Source organism: Mesoplodon bidens (genome assembly GCF_964165515.1).
Source record: "Mesoplodon bidens genome assembly, chromosome: 6".
NCBI classification, from domain to species: domain Eukaryota; kingdom Metazoa; phylum Chordata; class Mammalia; order Artiodactyla; family Ziphiidae; genus Mesoplodon; species Mesoplodon bidens.
This window is the reverse complement of record NC_138162.1, coordinates 26,796,105-26,810,894: the sequence shown is the minus strand read 5'-3', so window position 1 is coordinate 26,810,894 and position 14,790 is coordinate 26,796,105. Positions and strand designations below refer to the sequence as shown.

The 14,790-nt window shown below is 40.1% G+C and overlaps 1 protein-coding gene across 1 annotated transcript in view; it reads right to left on the bottom strand.

Moving 5' to 3' along the window:
* The window catches only part of INVS (inversin), a gene marked incomplete at its 3' end in the record, with an annotated part of 154,852 nt that overhangs the window by 38,995 nt on the left and 101,067 nt on the right, over positions 1–14,790 (bottom strand). The window contains 2 exon segments of the mRNA XM_081236598.1: positions 3,916–4,128; positions 12,517–12,623. Coding sequence (XP_081092724.1) covers positions 3,916–4,128; positions 12,517–12,623 — 320 coding nt within the window.

Sequence of the window (14,790 nt, the reverse complement as noted above, 5' to 3'; positions counted from 1 at the left end):
TCAAGATCCAAAGGTAGAAAAGAACTTCTGCCAGACAGAACTGCCCACTAATGAAATGTGCTGCTTGAGAGGCACAGAACTTGTCACTTGACTTTTTGAGGACACAGTGCAACTTCCCATGCAAGGGACTTTGGCATTACAAGAGTTTGAAGTGGGTGACCCAAACTGGACTTGATTATGTAACTCTAAGAGTCATATTCAGTCTCATACACTAGCCAGAAGGAAGCTCAGGTCTCCCTAGAGCGTGGTGGTAAGTGAGGAAGTGGCGAAAGTTCAGGATGGCTGAGGCCTCGAGTGTGAGGGGTGGGAGGGTGGAACTAATGGAGAGAAATGAGACTTGGAGATATAAGCGGAAGTCAAATGTTGAAGGGTCTGATGTAGTATCACGGATGGTATTCAAGCATGATGGCCTCTATAGAGCAGTGGGACAGAAGAACCGAAGCAAAGGCCATTTCAGAAAGAGGAATTAGCAGGATCAGTGGCAGCAGCCCTAGTAGGGAAATCAGGAGGCCAGGGGAGACAGGCTGTGGTGATGAGTTGTAGGTTCCACCCAGTGAGCCTGAAGTGGCGGTGACAACAGGACATGCAAATGGAAATGTCCAAGGATCTGACCTACTGGCAAGTAATAAGTGGAAATGCCCGGTAGGCAACGGATGATTTGGGATTAGAGTTCCAGGAGCTCAAGGTGTGAGAGAGATGAAGGGGTTATCTACAGAGATGAAGTAATTTAAGTTTTCAAAGTGGATATATTTTCAGTGAAAAGAGTACAGCATGAATAGAAGTCTGAGGAGTTAGCCTGCCGTGCTGACCTCAGTGTGGAAATGGTATAATTAAGAAGATGTGAGAAGGGGGAGTTCAGGGACTTAGAGGAGATCTGAGACTAGAGAGTGAAATAAAAACCTGGGGAAAAGGAAGCTTCAAGGAATAAGAGTGATCAACATAAACACAGTCTTATTTTCATGTGCATTCAACTCTGTGCTTTGGCAGGTAAACTACAGTAATGTGCATTTTGGCAACCTCATAGGAGGTGCAGTATGAGTTGTTAAGTGCTTTTAAATGGATTATAGGTATTTCCTAAATAGTATTTTCTAAAAAAAAATGACTTAGAAAATATGACTAAAACTTCTCTCTCTCCCAATTTCTCTAACAGTAAAATAGTAATCCCTTTAAGTTTAATCAGTTTCTTCGACATCCTTACTTTACGGAAGGTGATTTCTGCCATCGTAAGGTGAGGAACAGGGAAGGGTACATTGAGGCAACGTGATGTGCCTGCGCCAGTGAGGCGGCAGCAGCGAAGACCGGCTTTAACATTCTGATTTCTGTTTCTTAAAACCAAAATTAAACACTGACTCAGAGTTTCAGAAATAACTTTCGAGAAATAAAATTAATACAACTTAAACCAGTTACTTCTCCATTTAAGTATTTCTCTTGGAGATCTATGCTACAATGTCTGTAGGAGGTGATGGTTAGGAAGTGTAAGAAACTTGTTCACTCCCAATAATGAGGACCAATAAAGGAAAGACTGTGACTGAGAAACAGTACAGGAGATTTTCAGTGTTGGTAATTGCAATGATTATCACAGTAAGCACAGCTACCATTTAAAAGTGTTTTTATTTTTTATTTTTTTTTATTTTTTTTTTTTTTGCGGTATGCGGGCCTCTCACTGTTGTGGCCTCTCCCGTTGCGGAGCACAGGCTCCGGACGCGCAGGCCCAGCGGCCATGGCTCACGGGCCCAGCCGCTCCGCGGCATATGGGATCCTCCCAGACCGGGGCACGAACCCGTATCCCCTGCATCGGCAGGCGGACTCTCAACCACTGCGCCACCAGGGAGGCCCTAAAAGTGTTTTTAAAAATCAATTTCAGAAACGAAGAATTAAGAACGAAGAGGGCCGATCTTTCACAACACTGAAACTAATCAGGATAACAACTAAAAGGGTAGAAGGTGGGGCTTAGACTACAGAGATGTCTCCTAAATCTATCTCCTTGTCGGTTCAAACCCTCTGGGCCTGGAGTTACAAAAGGCCATGTTAGGGAAAAAATACTGCAAACCAGTACTCTTTTTAAGCATGGCATTATTTGAAACCCCTTCCTCCATACAGCTCTCCTGATAAATGTATCTTCAGTTCCCAGCGTACACTGACTTGGAACTCTTGGCCCCAGGCATACAGCCTCTGGGCAGCATCACTGGCAAAGGAGAGGAAGAGGAGGCTGAGGTCACTAACAATGAAGACAGGGGTTTCCACTGAGCTGGAGGGTGCCTAAAATCAGCTAGTCTAATTTGTCATGTTTTACAAATAGAGAAACTGAGGCCCAGAGAGAGAAATGCTGTGTTCAGTTCATCTTAAGTAAATATCAGATGCTGGATTTGAACCCTGGTCTCCTTTTCACTCAACCACAATCCTTCTATTCCCCTGGAAAGGGAGTTTGGTGGGGGAGAAGGAGAACTCTGGGGCCCCTCTCTGCAGTAACAAAGTGGAATGTGTTTGGATCAATACACTCCTTTTTGGGAACATAGAAAGTCAGCTATGGTGGCTTTATAGAGCCCCACCTCATATTCAGGTAGATATGACTTCAAATTCGGAAAGTGGATTCTCACACATTAAACTTGACTTTATAGAAACATCAGTAGTCGGAAATACAATATTCCTTTCCTTGCAGAGAATGTTTACTTGCAACTCAGGATAATTTGTCACAAGTATTACCCACTTACAGCTGTCACTCACATGCAGAGAACTTTTATGAGAAGGCTGCAAAAGAGGCACGTAGAGGCTTTAGGTTAATACCGGATTCTTTGGTAAAAGTGAAAAGAGCCTTGTTATGAGAAGAGTGCAAAATAATACTTCCCAAGATATCAACTATTTCAGTAGCTTCAGAGTCGCAGAAAATGATGTGTTTCTGTCAATCTTGTCTTGAAGACTGACAAGACGGTTAGCATTCCAGCTCATAGTGGTATTCAACTTCTTACTAACATAGTTTATCTTGCCTTTTATTATTATTTTTAACTGTTATTTATTACACTTATGCTTCCTCCTTGTGGGCAAGATATGGTAGGATTCAAGAATTGGAAGGACTCAAGATTTGGAAACATTCAAGATACAGCCAGGAAGTTATCCCTCAAGAATCTGCCTGTCATCCATATCTTTCTCATCAGAGGTTTCGGTATTACACCTGCTAACGCAATACTCTCTTGCTAGTTAAAATACCCAAAACAAGTATCAAAGAAAAGGCAAACCAAGGCATAATCTAGAATCAATAACTTATGGCAAAATAATCACAATGTATAAGGCAAAAATGACTATTTTGCGTATTATATATCATTATCCAAAAAAGTGTGAGGTCCTCGAAGCAAGTACTATTTTCTCCTTAAGCTCAAGCCAAGAGTTATGTATGTGTAGTAAGAATTCAATCAATATTTCTTGAATAAATTACATTACCTAGTACAGACTTGTTAAGGAATAGGTGGGGGAAAGCAAGTTATTTATGCAAGTTGGTTGCTTCAATCAAATCAAAACTAGACTTAGTCTAGCGAAAGTAGGCTAGATATTGGCGTAAGTTTCTTGTGGAAAGGTAGGAAAGGTGAGAGGACAGTTGTCCCTTCGTAGCTTACTGCAGGTAGCACCCGCATCCTCCAACTCCTTGCCATGGGTGGGTGTGACGGTGATTTGTTCCGGAGTTAGAAGGTCAAGGACTAACCTAGAGGAACAGCCACCAAGTAGAGATTAGGCTGTTATCCTTCCTGTTAGCCTCAGTCCTCTGAAGGGCTGGTGAGCAGAAGAGGGAAGGTGACATGGGTACAAGGATCACAGTGATTTCAGATTCCCTCCTGATTCTCTCTCCTGGCCACTCCCACCACCGTGCCCCATTCCACGTTGACTCTGAGTTGTGAGAACACAGTCGCTAGATCTCATACTTACTTGGCAGCAGCATCTTTTCTCAACTGTTCATGCTTCATGAGGAGATTTTTCCGGTCTCGGAAAGCTTTTCTGACCTTGTACCCTTTGTAGACAGCCTGGATTTTGAAGGCAGCGATGTCCTGTATGGCTGCGATGGACAGGGCGCCGTGCTCCAACATGAACTGGATCACTTCATGGCGTTCACCAAGCAAAGCATAATCGAGGGGAGTGTACCTGAAGCAGGGAGATTTTTTTTTAAGTGTCAGAATGTAGTTCAGGGCACAGTTAAACTGGCAATATTACGCAGCAGAAGGAAAACTTATTCTAAGATGTGGAAATGTTCCTTAGGCAAAGCTATCTCCTGTACCCCAGGACTGTTCCTTTCTTCTTTGATGCACACAAAACAAGGGTCAGGTGCTTTGTGCTGCTGACCATGTCTATTCCTCAGTTTTGCTAACTTGCTCACAAATCAGAACACATGATCACTTTTCTTCTTCCCCATGTTCCAAGTAATTCCTTGCTCCTATCTAAAAAAAGCACTGCAAATAATATTCTGTGAGATTCATAAGTTTGAGCCCATGATTACTGATAGTTAATGCTTATGAAATGAAAAATATACCTCCAAATGGAGAGATTTAGTCTATGATAAAGATGGCCCTTTAAATCACCACAGTAAGGATAGATTATTAAATAGAGTTGGGACAACTGGGCAACCATCTGGAAAAAAAAAAGATTCTTACATCACATTTCATTCCAAAATGGATGAAGCAAAGATCTAAATATTAAAAAAAAAAGAAACCATGAAAGTACTAGAAGAAATCATGGGATATTTTTTAAAATATTGGAGTGGGGCTTCCCTGGTGGCGCAGTGGTTGAGAGTCTGCCTGCCTATGCAGGGGATGTGGGTTCATGCCCCGGTCCAGGAAGATCCCACATGCCGCGGAGCTGCTGGGCCCGTGAGCCATGGCCGCTGAGCCTGCGCATCCGGAGCCTGTGCTCCACAACGGGAGAGGCCACAACAGTGAGAGGCCCGCGTACCGCAAAAATAAATAAATAAAATAAAATAAAATAAAATAAAATATTGGAGTGAAAAGTTTTTTCCAAAAAAAGATATAAAAATTCAGAAACCTTAAGATTGATAAATCCAACTACATAAAAATAACAAATATTTATAAGGCAAAAATACCAAACAAAGATAAAAGTTCTTCAAACAGGAAATACTAGTGGCTCCTAACATATAAAAATATGTTCAACTTCACTCATTTAAGAGAAATACAATTTAAGACTAATATGAGTGAGCACTTGAATCTAATGATCAGCTTAGCAAAGATCAGAAAGTTTAATAACACACTCTGCTGGCGAGGGTGGAGGGAGACAGGCTCTCCGTATGCTACCTAAATCTTTGGGGAGACACTTTGGCACGATATACAGGAATTATTCATGATCTGCCCTTGACATAGCCATTTCACTTACAGGCATTTATCCTATAGATATGCTCCCCTGTGTGAAATGCTGTATGTACAAGGATATTCATAGAAGCACAGAAACAACCTCAATTCCATCAACAGAGGACTGGTTAAATAAAGTACAGGCCATCTATGTAATAAAGTCATCTGCATAATGTGGCCATTATTGTGGTATATGCATATATAAGGAACAATTTCCAGGATGACTTGTTGAATGAAGGAAAAGAGAAAAAAGTAAGAAACAGAGCAGTATTATGGTGTGCTCCACTGATATAAAAAGAACACATCCCTGTGTGCTCATCTATGTAAAATATATCTCTAGAAGTTATCCAAGAAACTGGTGACAGTGATGCCTCTGGGGAGGAAGCTAGTTGCCTCAGAGATGGGGATAAGTGGGACACTTAGTTTTACTAAATGCCCTTAAATTTTGTACAGTGTGCATACCTCTTTTTTTGCATACCTTTTTGATAAGTATATTATTTAGAAAAGATGGGTATTAGTGTCATATAGTTATATATTTGAATCTCAACTGACTACTTTCTAGATGTGTGAGTTTAGGCAGATTCCTTTAAAAAATATATCTTCTCTTGGGACTTCTCTGGTGGTGCAGTGGTTAAGAATCTGCCTGTCAACACAGGGGACATGGATTCGAGCCCTGGTCTGGGAAGGCCCCACATGCTGCGCAGCAACTAAGTCCATGCGCCACAACTACTAAACCTGTGCCCTACAGCCCACAAGTCACAACTACTGAGCCCGCGTGCCACAACTACTGAAGCCCACGCACCTAGAGCCCATGCTTCGCAACAAGAGAAGCCACTGCAATGAGAAGCCCACTTACTGCAACAAAGAGTAGCCCCTGCTCACTGCAACTAGAGAAAGCCCGCGTGCAGCAATGAAGACCCAATGCATCAAAAAAAGAAAAAAAAATATCTTCTCTACTTTTGGAAATATAAAACAAATTGGATAAATACACAGAATAAAATAAGTCATCTATACTCCCACACTCAGAATTAACCACTGTTAAATCTTTGCAAGTATGCTTTCCTTTTTTAAAGAAAAATGATTACTTTGTAAAAATGACACATAGTTTAAGAATTCAAACAATGCAGAAAGTACAAAAATTTGAAGTAAACACCCCAAATTCTACCATCCAACAATGGTAATGATGGTTGTCACTTCGTAACCAACTTACTTGGTGCTTCTAAGCCCCGCTTTTCCTAATCACAGACTTGGCATGAAGAGAGAATGAAATAATCAATGTGAGGAAGATAGCAGTGTGCCTGGCAAGAAGGAAGCAGTTCATGAAAGTCAGCTGTGATTGTTGATATTACAGGACATACACTGCAGCACAGTTGGTGATAGCACAGTCACTTATCACGAATATTATTTGCATAGGACTGAAACCAGAACTTATGACTACTGAAAAACCGCCTGATTGGATCCCTCTGGGTGACTGTTGCTGAGTTAGTGGGTCAGAGGTGCTGGGAGGAAATAATCAGTTGATTGACGAGGTGGAAAAACGATGATTATATGGATGCATGATTAGACACAGAAAATCATCCAATGATTATAGAAAAGAAACTTGCTCTTCAAAACTCACCTAACAGTCACAGTAAGATATAAAAGGAAGAGGTTTTCAGTAAAAGCAAAGGGTGATTTGATCACTTTAGTAAGGAAACTATAAATTCAGAAGGAAGTCCTAAATGCTAAAATTAAGGAACCCCCATTTTAGGACAGCTTGATCTGCCACTACTGTTCAGAAACCAGAAGGCCATAAAGTAGAGGTGCCTATATAAACTTTAAAACATTATTTATACGTAAATAGCATTTTGTAAATTCAGAAGAACGTTTACAAATTTCACTATATATTCTATCAATAAAGTGCCTTTCAGGGGTTTCCCTGGTGGCGGCAGTGGATAAGAATCTGCCTGCCGATGCTGGGGACACAAGTTCGATCCCTGGTCTGGGAAGATCCCACATGCCGCGGAGCAACTAAGCCTGTGTGCCACAACTAGTGAGCCTGCGTGCCACAACTACTGAAGCCCGCGTACCTAGAGCCCATGCTCCGCAACAAGAGAAGCCACCGCAGTGAGAAGCCCGCTCACCATAATGAAGAGTAGCCCCCGCTCGCTGCAACTAGAGAAAGCCCGTGTGTGGCAACAAAGACCCAACACAGCCAAAAAAAAAAAAAATGCCTTTCATGACTGTACTTTCCCCAACAGGAAAAATCATCAGAGTCATAGAACCACACAAGAGTAGAGCTGAATTGAATTTCAGAGGTTTAGTTTAACACCTTCATTTCATAAATGAATAAACAGACTCAGAAAGATTAAGCAACTTACTGAAGGTCAAGTTACTAGTTACCTGCAAAATCTAGATGAGGACTAAAATCACATGACTCCCTGTTCAGTAATCCTTCCATAATTCATCTATCAATTATTGAATATATATGTCTCCTATAGAATGAAATTGCTTCTAAATCAACATGCAAATAACATATGTATTTTTAGTAAGCTTGATCATTTTTTCTATAATTACTAATATAGTGTCTTTCACATAGTATAGAAACAGTATTATCAAAATATGGCTTACGAAAATGAGGCCCAAATTATGTGTTTACTTACAAATATGACAAAAAGAAATGACATGGGCATAATATACCCTAAAGAATGCTGAACTGGAAGTCAGCAGACCTGTGTGACCCTGGGCATTCTCTTCACTTCCTGAGCTTCTATTTCCTCATCTGTAAAAGGTGAAAGGAAGGGGAGAAGAAGAACTAGATCTCTCAGGCTGCTTGTGGATAGAAAGTTGCATTTCAAATATGTTAAATATTTTTATTACAAAAAATTGTATTTTTATTATGAGAAAATTCAAGCATAAACAGAAGAGAATAGCATAATAATGCTTTATATTCTCATTACCCAAATTTAATAATTAGCAAAACTTTTGCCGTATTTGCTTCATCTATCCCCTTCCTTTTTATTTTTGCTCAAGTATTTTAAAGCAAATTCCAGGGGAATTCCCTGGCAGACATGGCGGTTTCACTGCCAGATCCTGCAAGCCGAGCAGCGGCGCGGCAAATAAAAAAATAAACAAACAAACAAATAAATAAAGCAAATCCCAGAGCTCCTATCATTTAATCTCTCTGCATTTTAGATTCATCTATAAATAATCTGAACATAACCACAACGTCCTTGTATTAACAAAATTAACAGGAATTCCTTAGTAAGATCTAATGCCCACTCTAAATACATGTTCTCCTGATTTTCTCAAAAATGTTTTTTTTTTAACAATTGCTTTATTCAAATTACAATTCTCAGTCAATTTTTGATTCAGGGAGACACAATCCAAATATCTAGCAAGGTTTAAGATTGACATCTATACCTAGTGTTTAAGCAACTGACCATATTGTGATTATTACTATTGAATTTTTCTTCATCCCAAACTCAATTTAGAAACATTCTAGTGCTGTGAATACTCCCATCTATGTCAGAGTATGGCTGCCAGATAGTTATTGACTGAAAATCAGCAGTAGTTGGCAAAAATTATGTCTATACAGTGAACACCAAGTGGTTTGTGTCAATGCACGTGAAGTAAAAATTAGCACTACATTGATGGTAACCAGTCAAGAAACAATGTAGATAAAGACAAGCGACAAGATTCAACTGGACTTGCCATGTGGGAATGGTCTGATGGAATAAGCAGAATGCCTAAACTGGAATGTCAATCAACGTAAAAGGCAGTGCCAAGTCCCGACATTTGTACATCAAGGTGCATGGCTGATGAAACATTAAAGGAGCCTGGGATATTGCCACTGTCTCTTTTTATCTGTAGACTGGCAAGTACCCTTAGGAGGCTCCTTCCTTTGGTCTTTTGGTCTGTAATTAACGTATGTTTACTCCAGCAGGCAGTAAGCACCTTAATTCACATGCTTACTTAGGTCTGAAATTCAAGGGTTAGCATATAAATGGAAATGGAATTACAAAATATTACTTTTTTTTATTGTTTCCTAAAAAAATAGCAGTCAGGCAGTAATCACTGTTATAGAATACATTCTTATCTTTCCCTTTTGTTTTTTCAGGGTTTCAAAGGGAGAAACCTTCAGCACCCTCAAGTATCTGTTTTAATGTCAAAACCTCAGCCTTGAGGACTTCACTTGGCTTTCCAGTTTCCTTAAATGTTCAAATACCTAAACCTTCAAGTCTTTTTCTGTTTTGCAATTGTCATTTGACTATAATAGAGACAGTGAGTTCTTTATATAATTGTCACCAAGTCCAAGCTTGCTCTGCTCACTGCACGACAGGCCAATGAATCGGAGACGAGGTGTTGAGGCGAGGAATACTTTATTTGGAAAGCCGGCAGACCGAGAAGATGGCAGACTAGTGTCTCTGAAAAACCATCTTATCTGGGCCTGGATGCCAGTTTCTTTTATAGAATCAGAGAGGAAGAGGCAGTGAGGAAGTAAAATAAAAGGGCAACCAGTCTTGCAAAACATCTCCTGGAATGGCCAGCCTCGGTGAGGGGATGTGTTGGCTTCTTTTTTCTTGCAGCCATTCACAGGTGGGCAGCGTTCCCTGAGGCAGGCCATTATGTATGATTATAGTAACAAAAGGAACGAAAAGCAAAGGTTAAAGTCAAAGAAACAGATCCAATGTGGAGTCCGATTTAGCTCTTCCCTGTTATTTATCACTCCCAAAGTGAGGCACACTAATCTGCTTTATCTGAGTCTGCACGTGGTCTAAGAATTCCACATAAGTTTCTAAGGCTGGTATGAAGCAGAGTGATGCTACTAGGAGCCTGAAAACACCGATGTGACAACTCAACAGTTATTTACTGAGCACCTACTTCATGAAAGGCACCGTGAGCAATAGAGAGATGACCATGATCTTCAGGAGTTCTCCATTAATAGGGAAGACGGATTACATAAAATCATAATATAATGTGAAATGTGCCAAGTGCTGTAAAGATTCACAGTGTAGGGAGAACACAGTTTGGGACACATGACTGTGGGACAGAACAATCTTCTTAGACGAGACTGCATTTGAACAGGGGAATGACATGGTTAACAATTATATTAGCGATATGATTTAGAAAGGCTACTTTGGAAGGTGACGAATTGAAGGAGGGAAAGATCAAAGGAAGGAAAACAAGTAAGGCATTGCGATAATCCCAGGAAGAGTCAAAGAGGGCAAGATCTAGACAATGGTGCTGGTAATGAAGTGGAGATGACAGTGTGAATCAAGGAGGGGTGTTGAGTCTGAAATAGAGATTGAGGACTCACCAGCACCCAAGTGAGTGCGGAAGCCTCGGTGGTTGGTCAGGTCCCCAAAGGAGATAGGCTGAGAGAAGAGATCCAGTCCTTGAAGACTGTTTATATTTAAAAAATAAAAAATGGAACAGAAGCCAAAGAAATGGAGAAGGCGCATGATTAGAAGAGAACTGGGGGACTTCCCTGGTCGTGCAGTGGTTAAGAATCCACCTGCCAATGCAGGGGATACAGGTTCAAGCCCTGGTCCGGGAAGATCCCACATGTTGTGGAGCAACTAAGCCTGTGTGCCACAACTACTGAGCCTGTGCTCTAGAGCCTGAGAGCCACAACTACTGAGCCCGTGTGCCACAACTACTGAAGCCCCTGTGCTCTGGGGCCCACGTGCCGCAACTACTGAACCCCACGCGCCTAGAGCCCGTGCTCTGCAACAAGAGAAGCCACCGCAATGAGAAGCCCGTGCACCGCAACGAAGAGTAGCCCCCATTTGTTACAACTAGAGAAAAGCCCGTGCGCAGCAACGAAGACCCAAAGCAGCCAAAAAAAAAAATAATAATAATAATAAAAGAAGAGAATTAGGGAAATTCCCGAGCGTTCCAGTGATTAGGACTCTGTGCTTTTACTGCAGGGTTTGATCCCTGGTCGGGGATCCCGCAAACTGCGAGGCACGGCCAAAATAAATAAATAAATAAAATAAAATAGAAGAAAATATACTGTCACAGAAGCTTAGAGAAGACATAGGCTCAATAAAGTAAAGAAGAGGAGGCAATAGAAAGGAGATAGAGAAAGGCCAATGAGGGTGGGCAGAGAAGACATCATGAAGACATCATGTGATTTATCAACTAGGAATTTGTCAGTGACCATTCAGACACAGGTTTCAGTCTAAATGTGATGATAAAGAAATGGAGGCAGGGAAGACAGTGTGAGAGAAGGCAAAGAAGACAAAATTCAGAAGAAAGAGAACTGGAGAATAACAGATGGAGGTATAACTAATGGGGAAAGGTTCTGAAAGAAGTGGGAAAGATGAAGGCCCCATGTTTCCTCCAAGACAGCAGGCCTGGAGAAAGCCTCTTTCCTACAGAGTTTCCCATCTCCTGACAGAAGGAGCTGGTGGTGACCAAGAGTGTGGGGATGGTGTCACTGCAGGGCCATTTTAGTGACAGCATCCATGAACAATGAAAACTAAAGCACAGACCTGGGCTGGGGGGGACTCAGGGATGGAAATCTGATTACCATCTTATTCGTTACCTACAAGTTACTAGAATCTTCCTAGATCCAAGACCATCAAGAATCTCTCTTGCTTAGACTTCACACCATGTCTAGTCCTTTTTATTGGACCTGGGTTCTTGGACAACAATTCCAGCCTAAATCTGTGGATCTCATATTATGCAAGAAATCTGTATTTAAATTAAAATCCCAAACTTTCATCTTAGTTTCTCCTTATTTTTTCATGCTGCATGGTGGCACCTCTGTCCACTAACTGATAATATCCTCTTCATCAAGAGAAACTTCTTGAATATATAACAGATTCCACTGGCCTAACTGAATTCGTAGTCCTGGTCAGTCAGGACTCCCCTGACTTGATGCTACTAGCCAAAAGCCAGGGGCCTAATTTCTTCATCTGGAAAATGTGAGCTTGCCCTAGGTAATATCTAAAGTTCTGAGTAGCTTTAAAATCCCATGATTCTAAATCAACACTGCATAGAACTTTTGTTCTTTTCTTCTGGTTCAGGATTTCTTAGTGTAGTGTTTCCTTATGAATATACTTATTTCTGATTTCTGAATATATATTTCATTATTTCTGAACCAATATCTAAACTTGAGATTTTTAAAATATGGCAGAAAGGATGTGAGATGAACAACAATACATTCCTTTTATCAGTGGCTTACCTCTCTTCGTTGTTTTCCATCTGATTAGGGAAAGCAGCAAAGTCTAGTAGTAATTTAATGGCATCAAGGTATCCATTGTTACAGGACCAGTGCAAAGCTGTCCTTCCCTACAAGCATAAAGAAAAATCAAGTACATCTGGTGTTGGTATTTTTGGACACATAGTTATTTATGATGACTCAAATATATAAACACTTCTCTCAAATTGCTTAATTACAAAAAGAGAAAATATTAAGTATACAGTGGAGAAAATGGACTGTATCTTAACCAAATGATCAAAATTAATACTATGTTAAGAGGCACCATATGTCTCCAGAAGTGATACCCTGAGAATTCAATATCACTTATGCAATATTCCAACCCAAAACGTATAACTTGAATCTAATTATGATGAATCATTAGGCAAACTCAAATTGAGTGAAATTCTATAAAATAAATGGCCTGTATTCTTAAAACATTTCAATGTCATGAAAGATAAAAAAGGCTTGAAGCATTGCTAGAGATAAAAAGGAATACTTCGGGCCTCCCTGGTGGCGCAGTGGTTGAGAGTCCGCCTGCCGATGCAGGGGATACGGGTTCGTGCCCCGGTCTGGGAGGATCCCATATGCCGCGGAGCGGCTGGGCCCGTGAGCCATGGCCGCTGGGCCTGCGCATCCGGAGCCTGTGCTCCGCAACGGGAGAGGCCACGACAGTGAGAGGCCCGCATACCGCAAAAAGAAAAAGAAAAAAAAAAAAAAAGGAATACTTCATAGTGTTAAAGGAGTCAAAGAGGAAGCTATCACAATCCTAAATCTGTATGCACATAATAGCATAGTTTCTAAATATACAGGATTAAAATTGACAAAATTGAAAGGGGGGATAGTCATATCCATAACCACAGTGGGAGATTTCTAACCCATCTTTACAATAGTTAATAGAACAAATAGATAAAAAAGCAGTAAAGATATAGAAGGCGTGAACAATACAATGTAAAATTTGAACTAAGTGATATGTATATAAACCATTGCATCGAACAATGACAAAATTAGCACCCTTTTCAAGTATACACAGAACATGTACCAAAATCAACCATGTGTGGGGACGTAAAGCCTCAAAAGCTTTTGAAAGATTAAAATAGTTCAGAGTATGTTATTTAACTACAGTAAAATTTAAGCTACAAATCAGTGCGGTAGGTAGAATAAGGAACTCCCTTGCAAAGATGTCTACATCCTAATCTCTGGAATCTGTAACTATGTCATAGTAAATGGAAAGGGGGAATTAAGGTTGTAGATGGAATTAAGGTTACTAATCAGCTCACTCTGAGTTGGGGAGATTATCCTGGATTATCCAGGTGGGCCCATATAACCACAAGGGTCCTTATAAGTAAGTGACAGAGAGGCAGAAGGTGAATATCAGAGTGATGTAGCATGAGCGAAACTCAGCCAGTCACTGCTAGCTGTGAGGAATGCAGCCACAAGCCACAGAATGTGGGAAGCATCTAGAAGTTGGAAAAGTCAAGGAAGAGATTCTCTCCTAGAGCCTCCAAAGAGAATGAAGTCCTGCCAACACCTTGATTTTTAGGACATTTTGGACTTCTGACTTCCAGAACAGTAAGATAATAAATCTGTGTTGTTCTAAGACACTAAGTTTCTGGTAATTTGTTATAGCAGCAATAGGAAACCAATATAATCAATAACAAAAAGATAATGAGAAAATGTCCAACTGCCTGTAAATTAAACAACACACTTCTAAATAATCTATGGGTCAAATAGTAAATCAAAATGGAAATCAGACAGTGTTTGAGTTGAATGATAGTGATCGTACAATTTATCCAAATTTGTAAGATGCAGCTAAAGCATGCTCTAGAATAAGAAACATGCTTAAATACATATATTGAAAAAAATATTGAAAAAAATCAATGACTTAAACTTTCATCAAAAGAATCTTTTAAAAAATATTAAATCAAATCTGATGGAAGCAGATGGCAGGAAATAATAAAGATAAGAGTAAATACCAATGAAATAGTGAAAAACTTAAAATATAGAAAATAAAAAAAGACTGGAGTCCTTTGAAGAGATGAATAAGCAAGACTGAAATTTTTTTAAAAAAGGAAAAGAGACAACATGTATTACCAATGTATGGAATGAATAAGAGGAAATCATTACAGGTCTTACAGACATAAAATAGAAAAGAGAATGTATGATGAACTTTATATGAATACATTTGACATTTTTAATAAAATGGATAAATTTCTCAAAAAAGTGCAACTTACCAAAGCTGAACGGAAAATGATTAGA